General features: G+C 37.3%; 3 protein-coding genes across 3 annotated transcripts; 1 reads left to right on the plus strand and 2 right to left on the minus strand.

Annotated features, from left to right (window-relative positions):
* Window positions 1-1,004: 1,004 nt before the first annotated feature.
* Window positions 1,005-5,797, plus strand: fgb (fibrinogen beta chain). The gene is made up of 13 exons (XM_068308097.1): window positions 1,005-1,162; window positions 1,297-1,329; window positions 1,428-1,519; window positions 1,723-1,825; window positions 2,042-2,110; window positions 2,234-2,348; window positions 2,676-2,782; window positions 2,901-3,015; window positions 3,350-3,469; window positions 3,578-3,700; window positions 3,805-3,899; window positions 4,321-4,511; window positions 5,181-5,797. Exons 1-13 carry the CDS (start codon window positions 1,082-1,084, stop codon window positions 5,410-5,412), a joined length of 1,476 nt encoding a protein of 491 aa, XP_068164198.1. The 5' UTR covers window positions 1,005-1,081; the 3' UTR covers window positions 5,413-5,797.
* Window positions 5,798-6,619: 822 nt separating this feature from the next.
* Window positions 6,620-9,006, minus strand: LOC137590912 (fibrinogen alpha chain). Its single transcript, XM_068308762.1, has 4 exons — window positions 8,863-9,006; window positions 8,520-8,703; window positions 7,475-7,620; window positions 6,620-7,023 (listed from the first exon to the last, which is right to left on the minus strand). The coding sequence occupies exons 1-4, from the start codon at window positions 8,914-8,916 to the stop codon at window positions 6,718-6,720; spliced, it is 690 nt and encodes a 229-aa protein (XP_068164863.1). The 5' UTR covers window positions 8,917-9,006; the 3' UTR covers window positions 6,620-6,717.
* Window positions 9,007-9,919: 913 nt separating this feature from the next.
* Window positions 9,920-15,737, minus strand: fga (fibrinogen alpha chain). The gene is made up of 8 exons (XM_068308871.1): window positions 15,602-15,737; window positions 14,566-14,670; window positions 14,112-14,295; window positions 13,384-13,529; window positions 13,028-13,126; window positions 12,330-12,479; window positions 11,486-12,071; window positions 9,920-10,903 (listed from the first exon to the last, which is right to left on the minus strand). Exons 1-8 carry the CDS (start codon window positions 15,659-15,661, stop codon window positions 10,206-10,208), a joined length of 2,028 nt encoding a protein of 675 aa, XP_068164972.1. The 5' UTR covers window positions 15,662-15,737; the 3' UTR covers window positions 9,920-10,205.
* Window positions 15,738-17,997: the final 2,260 nt, after the last annotated feature.

Consider the following 17,997-nt stretch of genomic DNA (forward strand, 5'->3'; position numbering starts at 1 on the left):
ATGCTGTTAATTTATTTAAGATCATGGAGGGTTGACATGGTGCTGAAATAACACTGTGTACATATTATATTTTCTTGTTTGTGATTTTATCGAACGTGTTGGACACAGACACGTCTGTGCTCTCACTGACTTCCTGACTCTGAGCATCACTTCATTGTGAGGCAAACAAAAGCCCCAAACAGGAACAGGAACTAAATAGCAAAGCTTTTGGTAGGAGTGGGCGTACGAGTTTGTTCAAAAGTCTGTCATTTCATAACATAGCACAACATACCCTTTTGGACTCAAACAAACTACAGTTGCTCAAACATTCAAATATCTTTCACAAGTAAATTGTGAATTGAGAATTTATTCTGTAGGTTTAGTATATTGGAACTGAAAATATTTCAAACACCATTTAAAGTCTCTCCATTTTCTGCCACTTTTTCCACAAAATAAATCCAGAACTCATTAACACTAATCATGCATGTACAGATGAACTGTAGGATGAATTGCATGGAGGTTAAGACAAATTCAAATCAACAAAATGTTTTAAGCAAAAACTGGATTTGTGAAACCATACCCTGACAAATATCTTAACCTTTTCTTTTCAGAACATTTTGGAGATGTCAGGTGACAAAAAAAACTATACTTTATCATTCGTATAAAAAATTTTCAAGTCTGTAATGAAAAAAGAAAACTTTGGATTTTGACACAAACTCCAATTGTGTGACATAAAAACACAATCTCAATCTTCGAGGATTGAGAGGTCACAGGGGGAAGAACAGCAGGCAAAGATTTTTTTAGTTCAGTGAAATGACGAATGAAAACATCTTCATGATGTTCAGAAAATTATGAGTCATCAGTAAACTCAGTCCTTTTGGCCTTTTGTTCCTTTGTAAACTCCAGACTGAGCGGTGACTCGGTTCGGGTAAACTGTCCCAGCAGTTACTGACCGATTTTACAAGATCAATAAAAGAGTGGGAGGATGTTGACACACAGACAACAGATAAATACGAGGTCAAAGTAGATTTCAGGGACAGAAAGGGGAGTCAGGGCAGGAGGACAGAGAATTTGACAAGAACTAGTTCACTGAGAGGCGAAGATGAAGGCGCTGCTGCTTCTGTATCTGTGTGCGTACGCGGCCTGGGCCGAAGATTATGAGGACTATGACGAATACGACACGGTGAGAGTCTGAGGGCCTCGATCAGTTTGTTTATATCTGTGAAGTCAGATAGAAGACACAAATGAACAGTTTTTACTTTACACTGTTTAACATATTGCTAAAATTTAACTTTATTCAATTTCTGTCCCCCACAGGACACACAGGTCACCTCAGAAAAGAACAGCACTGTATGTAGAAACGATTCCATTTATTTCAAAGATTTTCCATATTTTGACATTTGCTCAATATGTCTTTTATTACTACTTGTGTTTTTTTCCCCTAACAGACCTTAGGCGTTCGTGGTCACCGTCCAACAACTGGCAGGGACCGATACAACCCAAGCCGATATGTTCCACCCCCTACTAGTGGCAGGGGCAGGTATGATTGAATAGAGCAAACGGAAATACCGACCCCATCCCAACAAGTTGAACTTGTTACTTTAAAAACATAATATTAAAGGAACACAATTAGAACCTCAAGTAAACTTTATTTTTCAACTGATCTTAAACATGCATGTTATTCCTAACTTTCCAAATGATCCAATCACTACCATAAGGATACATTTCTTGCTTGTCATTCAGATATCGCGGTCGCCCCGGTACAACATCACCTGAAAAGCCACAGGTGGTGGAGAAGGAGGAACAACCAGAGTCTGGAGGATGCACTCATGGCGCAGAGGAGATGGTAGGAGGACACCAACTATACTGATCGCTAAAGGGACAAGCCTCTGATTAACAAATACAAGCAGAAGTTAGAAGGTTAAATTTCAAATCTACAGTATCCTACCTAACAGAAGCTGTATTGGGATGTATTCAGGAAAAAAAAAAGTTCTGCTTGAACAATTAAAGGAAAGGACAGAAAATATGCATTTTGGCTGAAGCATGGTTTTCCATCCATCAGGGTGTTTTGTGTCCTAACGGCTGTGAGCTGAAGACGGCTCTGCTGAAGCAAGAGACAAATGTCAAGACGGTAAAAAAAATTAAAAAATCATCATTTTTGATGAAAACAAAATAAATGCATCAAATTAATTGGTCACATTGCTTTTATTTAGATCATGATTTGATTTTCTCTTGTGTTTCATTGCCTGTATAGAGTATTAATGAACTCAAGCCTCAGGTGGATGAACTGTCCAGATCCTCCAATAACGTCTATAGCTACATCACCAGTGTTTCTACCTCTCTGAGGGAGAGACAGCGAGTCATCAATGGTGAGAACAAAACCTCTTTAACTGTTTTTATGCATTGCGCACATCAGGAAGGAAAGAAGGTAGGAAGGAAGGAAGAAAAGAAAGAAAGAAAGAAAGAAAAGTTTTCTTAGCAAATGCATAAGTTACGTCATGTTGGGCCCAATGACCAACAAGTAAGGGGAGGAAACCTTTCTTTTACTTCTACAGAAATGCCCTCTTTTTTTTTTGTAAACACATTTCTGCTGCCACAGATCTGCAAAATAAAATAAAATAACCATGTTTTGCTTTACTTTTTTTACTTGAACCTCCCCCCCCCCAATAATTTCTCTTTTGTCTTTCTTCTTTCAGACAACAGCAGGGTGGTTGGCCAGTTTACAGATCTGGTAGAGGATCAACATGCCTACATCAAGCAGACGGTGGACACGGTTTTCCCCTCCAACATCAGACTGCTGCAGGTAACAGGGAGTCATCAATCAATCAATGAAAAGTAAATGTCACTTCCTGGAAGGGAAGGATTCTGTTAAACCTTAAAAGTTATAAATGTGTCTAATGTAAAGCGTGATGTACCTGCAGGGGGTCCTGGAGAGGATCAGGCAGAAGATCCAGAAGCTGGAAAAGGCCATCGAGAGTCAGACTGAGGAATGCAAGGAACCATGCAAGACCAGTTGTCCCATCCCAGTAGTGTCTGGTAAGTGTTACGCCTTCTAGAGGACGTGATACACATTACAATATGAATAAGTTATAAGAAACCAACAACAAACTGATGATTTATTTAAGTGTCATTGACTGAGCATGCTCAGAAATATGTGTGATAGATGCAATATGCTGACCTGAGGTAGAGCTAACGGCTCCCTCCCCGCTGCATAGTAATACACATTAGCCAACGCCACTGACTAACTCAGATATTCTGGGTTTTACGGCTTTGATTTAAATCCTTATTGGTCTGTCCTTGATAAAACAATGTGTTTGTGCATGTGCTTCTGCAGTATTGCTATGATTGATTGCTCTCATGTCTGATTTAGGTAAGGAGTGTGAGGACATCTTCCGTCGTGGAGGAGTAGACTCCCAAATGTACCTGATCCAGCCCGATGCCTTTTACCCTCCATACAAGGTCTACTGTGATCAGACTGTCCAGAAAGGAGGTCAGAATATAACTGTTTGAGCACCAATAGTTAATCTAAATGATGTTTTTTGTAGTTAATTTGATGTTTTGGTCTTTGTTAGAAGTGTCTCTGATGTTTTGTCCCCAGGCTGGCTTCTCGTCCAGAACAGACTCGATGGCAGTGTGGACTTCGGCCGGCGCTGGGATGAATATCGTCGTGGTTTCGGCAACATTGCCTTTGATACTGGCAAGGGTCACTGTCAGACCCCTGGTAAGACTTTCAAAATATGAAACCGGAGCTCTAACTCATGCTCATGACCAAAAACCATTTTGTGAAAGCATTTGACCTGTGTACCTCTCTTCATCGTGTGATAGGTGAATACTGGCTGGGTATTGATCGCATTAGTCAGATGACCAAGATGGGCCCAACCGAGGTTCTCATTGAGATGGAAGACTGGTCAGGGGCAAAGGTTGGTTGACTAACTGATAACATGTCCATGATTTTTTTTCTTCATCAAACAAACCATCTAGCCCACTTTGGAGTCAGTCAAAAAAAAAAAAGTAAGCTAGGTGCCATTTCATTGGTTTGTTTTTCTGTCTGTTTTTTAATGAGAATAGCTAAAGACATAATTAAAGTAATACATGATCACAGACTTTTAAACCAATTTGCATTTTATTGTCATTTCAATGTTAACCTGGGGTTGTGGTGCCAGTCTCTGTGACACTAGTGGTTAGCACGTTCAGCTGTTAACTGAAAGGTTGGTGGTTTGAGCCCACACAGGGATGAGTCTTTATGGGGATTTTCTGGTTTGGGATCATTAAAGTACATCTATCTATATGTCTATGTTAAGAACCTTCTCAATTTAACAGTCACGTCTGGTCACCATTTAGGTCTCAGCCCAGTATTCCCAGTTCACCGTCCAAGGAGAGGCATCCAACTATGTGATGTCGGCTGACGGTTACTCTGGTACTGCTGGCAACTGTTTCCTACAGGGATCATCGGAACTGTTTGGTGAAAATCGCACCATGACTATTCATAATGGCATGATGTTCAGTACCTATGACAGAGACAATGATAACTGGTAGGTGCTCTTTTGTGTTGTGTTCAAATATTTCTATACTACAATGGTGACAAAAAGACATTTATTGTGTAAAATATGAATGGAGTTTCCAAGACAGGCAAGTTTAAATCACAGAAGTTCTAAATTGCTTTAAGTCCAAAGGCCAGCAGGGGGCAATGTCACTGCTTGAAAAAAGTCTTTATGTGAGCCTATAGGAAAATTACTTTATTTCCCTCTTGATTTCTTACCCCAAAATACACTTTCCTTCAACTCTTCTTCAATACACAACATGATGCTCTTTATGTAAATTATCACTTAAATAGTGGCAGAGGTGTTAATTCATATCCTCAGGTTTGTGAGTCAGATCGAATCAGGATACAAAAAAGTAGTACACAAACGAAAATGTGATGTCAATGTAGGTTACACATCACAATATTTTGAGTATACAATATGTAGTTCAACAAGTTCATTTAAAGTCACAGGACACATAATGAGGTACTTAATTGCTTACCTAGCATTAAGACTATAAAAAACTGCTAAGGAAGCAGGTCTAAGCAGTTTTTTTTAAATATGAGATTGACTTCAAATGCTAGAGTGACTGTGATTTTAATGTGAACTATAAGTGGCTCATCTATGATGGAACAATGAAATATCATAACAAATTTCTCCATCCCTTTTTCCTGGAACCAGGAACCCAGGTGATCCCACAAAACAGTGCTCTAGAGAGGATGGAGGCGGCTGGTGGTATAACCGCTGCCACTCAGCCAATCCCAATGGCCGATACTACATGGGCGGAGCCTACACAAGGAAAATGGCCAAGCATGGCACAGATGATGGTGTGGTGTGGATGAACTGGAAGGGGAGCTGGTATTCATTAAAGGCCATCAGCATGAAGATAAGGCCTTTCTTTGCCTCCAGATAATGTGGATGCATGCGCACACACACATATAACACATTAAGGAACCCGCCAAAATAAAAGACACTTTAATGACACAACATGGGTTGTAGTCAGACATTTATTTAATGTAGAATTTTATGTCACATTTTCACACAATTCAGTCTGGATGCCAATGTACTGTAAGAGGAAATCTGATCACACAGCATTAGACTCATTAAAGTTTAAATAAAGAGAAATGAGAAATGTCAGACGAAGTTATGTTGAGAGATAAAAAAAAATTCTGAATGTTTGAGTGAAAATGTACTAAAATCTGCCGTTTCTTGTTATATGTGACGTCATCAGTGTGCTTCTCCAGGATGTGTTGATGCCAACCATCCTCAGCTACTCAATAAATACATTGAGGAACATACACTGTTGTCTGGTTGATTTACTGCTTAAAATAAAATGTTTTTCCCCAAAGTTCTTGTTAAAAAAAAATTCACTGCGAATAAATAGGAAACAGATCATGGAGAAAAAATAAACCATATGACTAAGAAATAACCATTACCCTAATAAAAGGTAAGGATCATCTACTTGAAGGTTTTGAAGGAAAAACTAATAATAGAATAAAACCAGTGTTGAGGAACTGAAAAAGAACAAAAATGATGCTCAGGCTATCACAGGAAACAGTTTTGTCACAACTGCCTTTTATTAAGTGAACACACATGAAAAGTATGCAGCATATCTACTGTGTGCTACAGCAATTCTGATTTTATCAAAATAAGGTGGCACAAATAAATAATCACAAATAATGAAACACTTAAAAGGAGTAGATTATCAGTGCACTAAGCAGTTGACATTCTATTGTTATTGAAAAGAGTAATAAAAACGTTTTTTTAAAGTCATAGAACCGGAACAGTCACAACTAGTTATTATGCAAACTCTTCGGTTGGGTCACATCCACTCAGCTTAAAAAATCAGAATGTTTTTACATATATATATATATACTGTATATGTATGTTTATACGTGTGTGTGTGTATCTGTGTATATATGGAAAATGCATATACAGTATACAGTATATACATATGCATACACACACACAAATATATATATATATATATATATATATATATATATATATACACATATATATATATATACACTGAGTATATACTGTGTATATATATATACTCAGTGTATATAAAATAATTAATTTTATAAAATAAAATTATTTATAAAATAAAATTAATGAACAACAATGTTTATTCATATGAAACCTTTCAAGTTACAAAGTGAATTATTCTCCTCCTGACTTCTGTTTCTTTGCAAACCATCCTCATTCAAACATTTTAATTTTCAGTCTCCTCCAAAACAATTCTGTTCTGACCAATGTCTTCAAACTGAGTCAACAGTTCTTTCTTGACCATGGGGATGCTTTTATATTCTGCGTGTGGTGCTGGGCCCACATCTACCGGCTTCAGTCTGATATGTGGAATGTCTTCATGAGGCGTGACTGTCCTCCATTTCTGAAAAAGAGTGTTCTCCATCTGGTCCATGTCAGTTTGAAGCAATTGGTAGCTGTGATGATCAACACTGAAAGGTAAGGTCAAATGGCACGACCCACGGCAGGCTCGTAGCTTCATGTCGATATCCACCTGGTGATGTCAGCATTACATCAGCAACAAGCTCCATACAAAAAGTTAACAAATTGCTCCAGTATAAATTTGAATATATAATAAGACTAGTTTGTGTGCAGCTATCTGTTTAATAATCAGTAGCCATAATCCCAGTGGAATTGTTTTAGCCTCACTGGATGAAGTCCAGCATTGCACCAGACAACTGTAACCCACTTAGAATTATCTGGTTCAGGATTATTAGTGTCAGCAAACAGATTGTCCAAGCCTGACGGCCCTTGTGTGTTATGATGTTTGTACACTGTGTATTCAGTCAAAGGTTTTTGCATAATGACTCATGACTGCAGATTTGTAAGTGAATAAATAGGTTAAAAACCCCAACCCTACCATTCAGTGGGATTTTTGTTGAAGTTCTTGACCCAACTATTGATAAGGGTATCTTTAATAACAAGGAGCATTAATATGGTGTCACCTCTGTTCTATACAATTCCTCCACTTGTTTCTGGACTCTCTGGCTCAGCTTGATGAGTTGCTGTGACAGCTTGGATGATCGTTCCCGTAGAGACGTGACGTTTCTGGCCAATCCTTCAGCATATTCCACAAACTTAAGCTCCGACACTGGAGGTCAATAAAGCATTAATTAACATGCATTAGTTTCTGTTTGGTACATGGTAACAAAAAAAAACCCAGCCAAGTAGAAGGTGGGACTGTTGATGCTTTGAGGCTCAACAAAGATGGGGTTAAGGGGTTAAGGATTAAGGGTTAGGAACGGCGTTAGGGTTATGGATACAGTTACAATTAGGGTTAGGGTTAGGATATTCATTTCATTATATTTCATACACTTGATCTTTCAAGATTTCGTTACTTCTACATCATAAATTTGACAATATTTCCCTGAAGGATCAGATGTATACAATCAGGCACAATGCATCTGCATTTTCCATACATAAAAATTCTGGATTTACCCATAATTATTCAAATTATAGCTCATAAAGCTGTATATAGTGTGCCCTTGTGCCTTTGCGCATCAACGCTCGCAATTTCACCTAATCGCAAATTTTAGTAGGCAGTCACTTGATACCGTACGCACATTCTATTGGCTGACGGCATCCGGAAGTGCGCTCCGTTCTGTGAGTCTCGGACTTACGTGACACAAAAGTACATTAAACAGTCTATAAGAGTGTGGGAAAAGGTATTACAGATAGAAGGTGGTTTAATATCAGTATGGGGAGGGTTCATAAACGTTTAAATTACTGTAAATAATAAGATAAATAGTTTGTCGCTCTATCGCAGAAATCCATTAGATCTTATTTTCCAAAAGTGGATTTTTTTTTTAAATCTTAAATTTTAAAATTTAAAAGGTTAAAGGCAAGCCACAAGTTGACACTTGTTGCTCAGAACCTCCTGATCGTTGCCCCTAGTCTCTCTAGTATAATAGAACTGAGCTAAAGACAGGTAGTGTTGAGTGGTAGTGAGGGGAAGGATAGGAGGAGGGTCAGAGGTAAGACAGATCTAACCGTATCTGTTGACTAGAATTCTCCGGTTGTGGCTGTACATGTGTGTCATCGCAGTCATAGATTTCTCAGCTGCATCGTGGTTAATCTGTGCCATCTTGCACACGTTCCTCAGTTTCTTCTCCATATCAATGTCTGTTTGTGTGATCAAACCACGGAGTCTGCAGCCAGAGGGACATTTAGAAGCCTTTGGAGAAGATGAAGATTATCAGCGTAAAACCATTTCTCGATATATAATAACATCACAGTGTGGCTTCATTCACATGAGCGAACTTCAGGATCAATTATAATTATTTAATAGTTATACATTTGTGTTGAATTCAACATGTGGCTGTGTGTGTCTCACCCAGTCATCATCTGAACACAGAACATCTGCTGTTTTCATTGGACAGCTTTGCATCCGGGATGTTGAAGTGTGTCTTGAAGGCTGTTGGCCGTCTTTATTCTTCTGCTTCAGCCTCAAACACACTGCAGACAAACAAAGAAGCAGGCCTCCTGTCAGTTAACTAAAATTCACACATGTAACAAAAAATGTGTTTTGGCAGAGGTTTTCGTGTTGAAATAACATTTCAAAAACCATTCCAATAATCTGAAATTTCATCCAACATATTCTCATCAAAATGTCTGAATGTTTCTTATCTCGCTATTGGTTGATTTTATTTCTTGCATAAAGACAATAAATTGGGCACTCAAACAAGAATAACTTCTACTTTTTTAGAGTAGTTAAAGTGAAGTGCTGTGAGAATTTGATTTATGGGAAACTGTGTCAAATCAAATATTGTACATGTCTAAGTACTACAATAGTGTGAGTTTTACAAACGAAATATACGTCTCCTCCAGTATCTATTAGAAACAACATATCCTATTTAAATCTACTTTCACTTTTACTGCTTTTATACAATATTTGTTATTAGACTCTGATTCATTAAAACAACTTGTAATGCCATTTTTTTCCAGGAATTAAAAAAAAAAAAGTGCCTGGAACATTTTCTACTCCATATGGAGTTAAAGTCTTTTTTAAAGACTTTTCTTTTTAAAAGAATTTGTTCAATTTGTTCAATTTCAAAACCTTAAGAGTTAGGGTTAGGTTTCAGCTTACAGGTACTGAAATTAACTACAGACATAGGAATTTATGCTTCTATATTAAAGGGATTTTATTTACTAGTCAGTTTCAAATAAAGGCAAGAAATTTATGTATTTGTTTGTAAATTAAATAGCTGCATTAGACAAAGTTGTAGTAATGTAATTGTATATAATTGTATTTTTTTAATTCTAAAATTAAAATTAAAAAATTATATTGCCTTTTACTACAAAAATGTCCATGATAAATAAAATATGTTAAAAGTGCATTGTTTTGTGTGACTTCTTATGTTGTCAAAAATAAGAGAGCAAGCCACAGCAGCTGAAGTGAATATTAAATCTTTATTGATTGAGCAGAGTTCAGTCATTGAGCAACTGGGAAACACATCAGGTCATCAGATAACAGATCACTGACATTTACACATGTTTGACATGATTTTGAAATCTGAGAATGATTTACAAACAGGCCTTGAAACACTTTTGATTTTTGACCTGAAATAGTACGTTACTGTTTCTAGACATTTACATCTCCTTTTAATGCTCCTGCTTTCTCATGATAAATGATAAATGTGCTTTTACAGGTACTGATATTATTCTCTCTGTGTGTCATTAAAAATCAGATGGTCTAATCTTGATTTTGACTGTTTTTAGGCTATATTTGTCCGGTTTATATGTTGACCACACAACTCCATTTTCAATCTCATACGGTGTGTTTTTACTGGGGTCATACAGGCCTTTATAATAAATCCCATTTAAGTTAGATGTCTGGCAGTTATTATACCACCACCCACCCCCATAAATCTCTGCACAATTTTCCTCCCATTTGTCGTTATCTTTGTCATAGGTGCTGAATTTCATGCCATTGTGAGACAGGTATGTATTAACATTCTGCAGAGCGTCTCCGGCATCCCCGCTGTACTGGGACACGTACAGCGGGTAGCCCTCCTCCTCCGACCCGACCCTGACTGTGTATATAGCACTGGCTTTGCCCCCCTCCCAATCCTCCAGCTCTACCTGCATTGTGGTCTCACGTTGATTTGTCAGCAGGTGGAGATTCTGGTTGCCTAGCCAAAATTCCCCTTTGCCATTTGCATCAACTGAACCAAACCCATTGCGATACTCAGCCCACGTGCGATTAAAACTGACTGTACCATTTTCTCTTTGCTGAACTAATAGCCATCCGCCAATAAGCCCCTCCTGCTGGCAATAAACTTCCACTACCTTAGTAGAGTTTGTGCCACCAGGTTTGATCTTAAATAGGCCGTTCTTTTCTCCGTTCAGTTGTTGCTGGCGAACTTTGGCACAATCTGTAAACAGAGAGGTACACAGCGGGCCCCAAGTTAGCTTTGGCACTGCTATCTCATGTTGACTGCAGTGACAAAATGATTGCTAAATCTAATGAGAAAAAATTGCATGTGCTCTGAATCACTGATTGATTCTTGGGTGGGATTACATCTATATATCTTGCAACTATCTTTCTGCTGCTAGTATGAGCAGTGCCAAGATTTCAATTTTGGCTGGGATACCAATGTTAATTTTGTTCAGTTTTCTTAGATGGATTCTGATTGATCTTGTTTAATCAAAAATAGCTAGTCATTCTGTAGAAAGTCATACAGAATGAAAAAGAAGGAAAAACATTCTTTACTAATACTAAAAAAGGGATTTTTTTTTTTGCCTAATTGCCTGCTTAGATACTCAAAAAGTTAAAAAAAAATAAATCTCCAGTTGATCATATATCACAATGAAGTCTTAAACTCAAGCAAATGTGTATCTAACTCACTTCATTATTTTGTTACATAAGGCTAGCTAGTAAACTAGCGGATGCTAAAACCTGTCATTTAGCTGAATGTGTCCTTGCAAATTCTACTCCTGGTTTGATGTTGTGGTACCTCCTACATTATCAGTCGTGTGCACGACAGTCACGGTCTTCACACTCCGGGCCTGGATATCAGGAACATCATCATCTGCTGTGTTAGACTTGAAAGCGCCGATGTCATCACCAAATGGATTCAGGAAGTCAGTACCGGAAAGATCAAAAGGGAGTCCCTTGGTACCATCGGAGGAGGATGAATGCATGTTAATAGTAGGGAACAAGGAGGCCAGCCCACTTTTAGTAGTGTCTGTCATAGTGTAGCACTCAGGGCCTCCCCCGATCACTTCTTCCGTCTTTTCTACCGGCCCATCATCTGTTTGGACTATGGTTTTCCTAAGGGTCTTGGTGCAGCTGACGGATTTGGTGGACACGTGCGCTGTACTTGGTTGGCCCTCAAATCCTTGCAGATCGAACAAACCATCGCCACCTCCTTTGAGCTCAGTGATGGAATGGTGTTTTGTAGAGGTGGAGGAGGAGGAAGGGAGGATTGATGATGATGATGAGGAGGTAGAATGAGAGAAGGAAGTACCTGGCTCCTTGGAGATGCTTGCTGGGGATGTTTTGGAGCCATCCTGCACAAGGACCAATTTCATCGTATTCACCTGACAAAGAAAAAAATAACTTCAGCAAGGGTGTTAGCACAGCTCTGTAAAAGACTGAGAAGTATGTACTGAATTTTTCCATCATCTCAATATATATAAGACAAAGTAAAAACAAATCAGAAACTGCTTAAGATTGTTGGTTTTGATCTTTTTTAATGAGATTTCATGCCAATGACCTAGACAAAAAATAAAACCTGTTTCCTACAGAAACAGAAAAGATACTGATGCTTTTACAAGCCAAAATACTAAGTTTCTTACCCCAGAGAACATGACTTCGCTCTTCTGCGCGGCCACATCCTTAGACTTAAAGAGCGTTTCCCCGGTGGCTTCCATCGGCTGACTCTTCATCACAAAAAGCGTTCCCACAGACTCAATGCTCTGACCCATGTTGGCGTCCAGCTGGTTAATCTAGGAAAGAAAAAGACAAATAAAAATTGACGAATCTAATGATGCTGGTTTTGGGAAGGCAAACAAATTATTGTGTTTGCTGCTGATCTTTCAAAGTCAGGTTTGTGTCACTGTTTTTGAAATGACTGAGTAAGGATATATGAAAATAGTGTTACAGAATTATTGATGGTAACACAAAAAGTTCTCAGAACATTGTCCCAAAAAAAATCTTTTTAATGTGACACCTTTGAAGCGATGTGATGAGGCTGAATGCTCAATCTTAAACATAAACCAGTTGGATAAGAGGCATAATTTGAACAAAATGCTGACATATTCCTTGAATTCTGATTTTTCGTAACATCACCCCTTATGGTCTTCATTTAGCACAGCCGCTGAAGTTTAGCATTTATTTTTTTTACAGCTGAATTAGAACTAACTGTGCTTGGAAATATTTAAACAAGCCTAAACAAATCTGAATCATGACACATCATGACACAATTGAACATACATTTAAAATGCTAAGTCTGGATTTTTTCTTGTAGTTATGCTTGGTTCTGGTGGCTATTTACCTGCTTGTCCAGTGCAACATAACTCTCCTTGTCCACCTGGTACTCAGAATACTTTTTACAGGATCCTTTGCAGGAACGGAGTTTAATATCAATGTCCACCTGGGGGAAGAGACACCAAGAGAGTGTAGCGATTACTTTTACATGAAAGACTACTGCAGACATTATTCATGCGAGTAGTTGATTAATTAACTTGAACTCGAGGACTGAAAAAGTAATAATTTTCAACTTGTATCTTCTATATCCACTGCCTTTAGTTGCTATTCCTGCTTTGTGTATCATTCTGTGAGCTAAGGAGTGTAGTTGGAGGCCTTGTTGTCCAAACAATAGAAATAAATGCAAAATCTATTTGGTTTTACCTCCAGCTTCTGCATGTCATCGACCTGGTCTTTGACTCGATCTTTCAGGGCGCTCAGGATCCTCAGCTGTCTGTCTATCTTGATCTTCATATCTGTGATCCTCTGACGTAGATTTTGCGCCAAGTCATAGTAGGTGTTATCACTATCTGGTGGAAGAAGGAGGATGCATTTGGATGAATTGATGGATTCAGAGATAACAAGGAGGTCAAAATGATTGATCGTCCCTTCACTTGGCTAATGTGTTAGTGCTCCTTTTTTGTGACCGCCATAATTAGATTTACACACATTTGTGTAGCTCGGAGGATGTTGGACTTAAAATGAGGTGTGGTAAGGAACATTTTTAAAGATTTGCTATCTTGGGGAAACATAAAATTATTCAACCTTTGACCAAATAATATGGGGCTTCAAGTCAATGAATTTTAAATTGTTTTTTGTTACAACTGTTTTGATGTACCTACAATTGGCACCTGATGTTTTTTGTAGCACGTAAGAGTGTTTTGAAGACTTTTCACTCATGAACTAAACGCAAGCCAACAGTACAAACTGTTATAAAGATTAACATAAGCTGGTATCAGTCACTAGCAAATATAAAAATAAAAAATAAAACAAAACTGTTGGCGTTAACATAATGCGGGCTAGCTCCTGTGTCAGTCCATAAATTGTGATGAACTGGATCTAACAACTATGTCCCTTTAACAAAGCTGTTCTACAATTTAAGACACACTCACTACTATCAATGACCAGTTTTTCCTTCAGGTAGTCGTAGGTCTGTTTGGAAACTTGGTCAGCCTTGCGGTAGTTGGCGTTGTTCTGATCCAGGAGGCTGCGGATCTTCTCGATCTTCTTCAGCACGTCGTGATCATGTTTGTTCATCAGACCCTGAATCCTGCAGCCTGATGGGCATTTAGGGCCCTGATGGAAAGATTAAAGATGCATGGAAAGATATGGGCATGATGAAGAAGGGCAAGGAAATCACGTTATCACCAAATCAGATTATCAAAATCTCAGACAGGAACATCTCAGTTGGTTAACGTGAAATTATATCAAATATTTTTTTAAAATAAAAATTTTTAAATGTAAAATTCAGATTGTATTTCGACAACCAGAAAAGAAGTGAAGAGGATAAAATTTAAACACTTATGCACAATGTGAGAAACAAATACATGGAGGAACAGACTATACCCAATCATCACTTGTGCAGAACGGCCACTCCCTCTGTGTGTCACATTTTTCGGATCTGGTGCCGGGCTCCACTGGTCGAGCTCCTCTGGGATTTAGCAGTGTGGCCTGGACAAAAACAGTGAATGGATAACACACAAGTTCAATGGCAGCCCATGAATGGCACCAACAAGCAATAATGCATTGCTTATTTGCATTAAATGTTAATAAAACAAATAAATATCAAAACAATTCAAATGTATAGAGAAATGTTTGGAGATAATGTTTACATTTTCTGTGAAAAAAAAAATCAAATTTAGGTTGAATTTTAAGACTGCTTTGAGTTAATAACTGCTTTTAAACACATTTATTATTAGCAAAACAAACACATTACAAAAGGGAGGTTCAATTCTTAAGATTCCAGTTATTATTGTAGTATTTATTTACAATTATTTTATAGAAAGACAATAAAATGAGAATGTCTGTGATGATGATAATGTGATAATGCGACAATGATGATGATAATAATGATGATTATGATGATGATGATGATGATGATGGCATTTTATCAACCTGTCTTTTTCTTACCTGGCTTTTATTAACTGTGGGGATTTTGCAGATAAAACAGCTTTATATTTTGTCAGCATTCAATATACAATAACAGTATTTGTAGATTTTTCAGTATTTTTATTTCTCTTGAAATAAAATTATGTGTAAGCAAGGACAACAAATGATAAAATAGTATGTCAATAGAAGAACCACAAGCTCATCAGAACAACAACAACAACATATGAATATATTACAGGAAATGACCTCTCTAGTCCACATTAACACAGACTGGTACTCAGAAATTTAAAAATTAGATTTCACTAAAGTAAATTGTTTCTATTTTAATATTCTTCATTTTGTTGTCCAATTTAATTAGAATTAATTTAATTGAAAACAAACTATATTTTTCAACATTTCCTTGTTCAATGTGTTAGGAAAATGGAAAATTCAACTGTTTTAGCTTTTGAATTGTCATAATGTGATGAAGTGTTACTGTGACCATGAGACTCACCTCAGACAGCACACAAATCAGACCGAGGCAGATGAGTAAGTTCAGTCGTTCCATCTTCATTTCTTTGGACCCTCCTGTCTGTGAAGGCTGGTTGCTGAATGCTGATCCGATGCTGCTGTCACATCATTTCAAGCCTCCTGGTTTAGTTTGATGAACTATGACTCAAGAGTTCAGATGACAATTGCGTAACCTCAGCTGTTTGTTGTACTGTGAGTGGGACGTTTCTGCGAGAATGTAAACATTGAACATTAGTTCAGTGACTACAGAAGTTACTGGCAAAATCCAGTATGTTTTCTTACAGCAAACAGTGACAAACAGAAACTTTACTCAATCACTGGGAGAAGTAAATTTCAAAGAAAATTAGAACAAATATTACAGCAAAATATAAAGTCATTACTAACTTATTTTTAACAAATGAGCTTTATTTTATTCCAAATTACTTTACATAGTTCACTAACTGTATTCCATCTTGTGGTATTTAAAAGTTTTTTCTAAAATATTTGTATTTTTGTTGTATTTTAAACTGAAAACACGTTGGCCTGCTCTAAAATGTGAGCTAAATGTGAAAATTGAGCTAGAAGACAGCTATCCTAGTTAATCATATTTAAATCCATAGTTTAGGTGCAACATTAAAAGTCAAACACATGCCATAATCCAGAGTAATCTTGTATATGTCTGTTATTGCTTTAAGCAAAACAAAGTACTCTCACGATTGCGTGATTGTCCAGAATTGCTGGACTTTGGAGTGTTTAGACATGATGAGCCGGAGAAACAACGGCATCTGCTGGGAAAATGACTAATAGGGTCAGATTATTTAATGTTACGCACGAAACACTGATACATCTGTCAGGAACATTAGCTAATAATTAAAAAAAAGTAATGATTCAATTTCTGCGGTGCATAATTAGGTGCCAAAAACAGGAAATTATGTTATCACACTATTTTATTTAATATGCAAATGAATAAATACATCAAGAACAGCATCATGAAAGAAACAAACAAGTTTTCTTGTAGATGAGATGATTGCAATTGTCCCATCTATAGCCACTTATCTGCGCTGGGGGTCACAGGTCTACTGGAGCTTATCTGAGCAGGCCATGGATAAGAGGCAGGGTACACCCCAAATGAGATGCCAGCTCATCATAATGCAATAGGAAAGAAAAATTGTCATGCACGCTCCCAATCACACCTATGGACAATTTGGAGATCAATTTATCTAAGCTGCATGTATTTGGAGATGGGAGGATGCCAGAGAAACTGGAAAACAGATGCAGACATGACAACATGCAAACTCCACACAAAATATTATCATTTTAACCTGAACTTTACACAAAGCTGCAGGAAATAATTACCAGATAAATGCATTGAGGAAAGATGAATAGTCCATAGCACCAGTGTGATTTGTTGTCCTACAACTCATTTATAGAACAACAAATCACACTACAATTGCCTACATTTGTGGAACATATATTGTAGTTACCCGCGACCTGCGTTAGCGGATTAAGCGGGTTGGAAGATGAATGAATGAATGAATATTGTAGTTACAATTGTGTCTTCCTATAAATGTCCACACTGCTGTCAGTACTGTGTGGATCAAGAAACACATAAAAGGAACATACTGCCACCTACTGTATCCTGAACAACATGCTTCAACTGTTAAACCAATGAAAACAACTTTGCATTGGACAGAAAGTATTAAAAAAATTAAAGTTACTCATTGTTAATCAATATGCATCCTGCACCCCAAAACATGAACATTTAAAAAAAAAAAATTTTTTTTTTAGTACATAAGACAACTGAGCTTTGGGGGTTTACTGATTTTTTTTTTTTTTTTTTAACTTTTGGACGGAAACATGTATGATACTTTTAGTTCAAATAAACAGTGATTGTATCATACTATAAAGAAGCATTAATTTAACTATTTGCAAAATTTGAAGCATTTCATGAAAATGTTGTGATTTTTAATTTGGCTCTTGATTGTCATTGTTTTCCTCAAATTGTACCAACTAATCCACCTCCTGCTAAGGACATCAATTTAGGGGTTAAAGAGAAATGGGAACTGGAAGCTAAATTATAATAGCAGATAAACAATGGGAAGACACTTTTGAAGCGGGCTACAAGTTAACTAGTAGTCCAACACTTAGGGGATTTGACTACTCCGGTAGTGACGTCAAAGTATAACAATGTGTCTAATTTGTGGTAATTTGAGAGACCACAAACATATATTTTGGGACTGTCCCAAACTTTTAACATTCTGGAATGATATTCAAGAAGAAATTAAACATGTTTTGGGCATAAATATTGTTTCAAATCCAGCATTGGTCATTTTAGGGATACCATCAACTAATTTTAAAGATAAAGATATGATTTATCTGCTTAGAATATTACTCCTGGTA

Source organism: Antennarius striatus, chromosome 23 (genome assembly GCF_040054535.1).
Source record: "Antennarius striatus isolate MH-2024 chromosome 23, ASM4005453v1, whole genome shotgun sequence".
Taxonomy (NCBI): Eukaryota; Metazoa; Chordata; class Actinopteri; order Lophiiformes; family Antennariidae; genus Antennarius; species Antennarius striatus.

What these genes read in the sequence shown, in the direction of transcription:
- fga (XM_068308871.1), bottom strand. Translation starts at nt 15,661, where the DNA reads ATGAAGATGGAACGACTGAACTTACTCATCTGCCTCGGTCTGATTTGT. An exon ending in GCGAAGTCATGTTCTCTGGG is followed by an intron (nt 12,072 to 12,329) that starts GTAAGAAACTTA and finishes TTTCTTTGTCAG; the next exon opens with GTGAATACGATGAAATTGGT. An exon ending in CACGACTGATAATGTAGGAG is followed by an intron (nt 10,904 to 11,485) that starts GTACCACAACAT and finishes CTCTGTTTACAG; the next exon opens with ATTGTGCCAAAGTTCGCCAG.
- fgb (XM_068308097.1), top strand. Translation starts at nt 1,082, where the DNA reads ATGAAGGCGCTGCTGCTTCTGTATCTGTGTGCGTACGCGGCCTGGGCC. An exon ending in CCTCAGAAAAGAACAGCACT is followed by an intron (nt 1,330 to 1,427) that starts GTATGTAGAAAC and finishes TTCCCCTAACAG; the next exon opens with ACCTTAGGCGTTCGTGGTCA. An exon ending in GGGTCACTGTCAGACCCCTG is followed by an intron (nt 3,701 to 3,804) that starts GTAAGACTTTCA and finishes ATCGTGTGATAG; the next exon opens with GTGAATACTGGCTGGGTATT.
- LOC137590912 (XM_068308762.1), bottom strand. Translation starts at nt 8,916, where the DNA reads ATGCAAAGCTGTCCAATGAAAACAGCAGATGTTCTGTGTTCAGATGAT. An exon ending in TGTGTTCAGATGATGACTGG is followed by an intron (nt 8,704 to 8,862) that starts GTGAGACACACA and finishes TCTTCTCCAAAG; the next exon opens with GCTTCTAAATGTCCCTCTGG. An exon ending in AGGAATTGTATAGAACAGAG is followed by an intron (nt 7,024 to 7,474) that starts GTGACACCATAT and finishes TGACATCACCAG; the next exon opens with GTGGATATCGACATGAAGCT.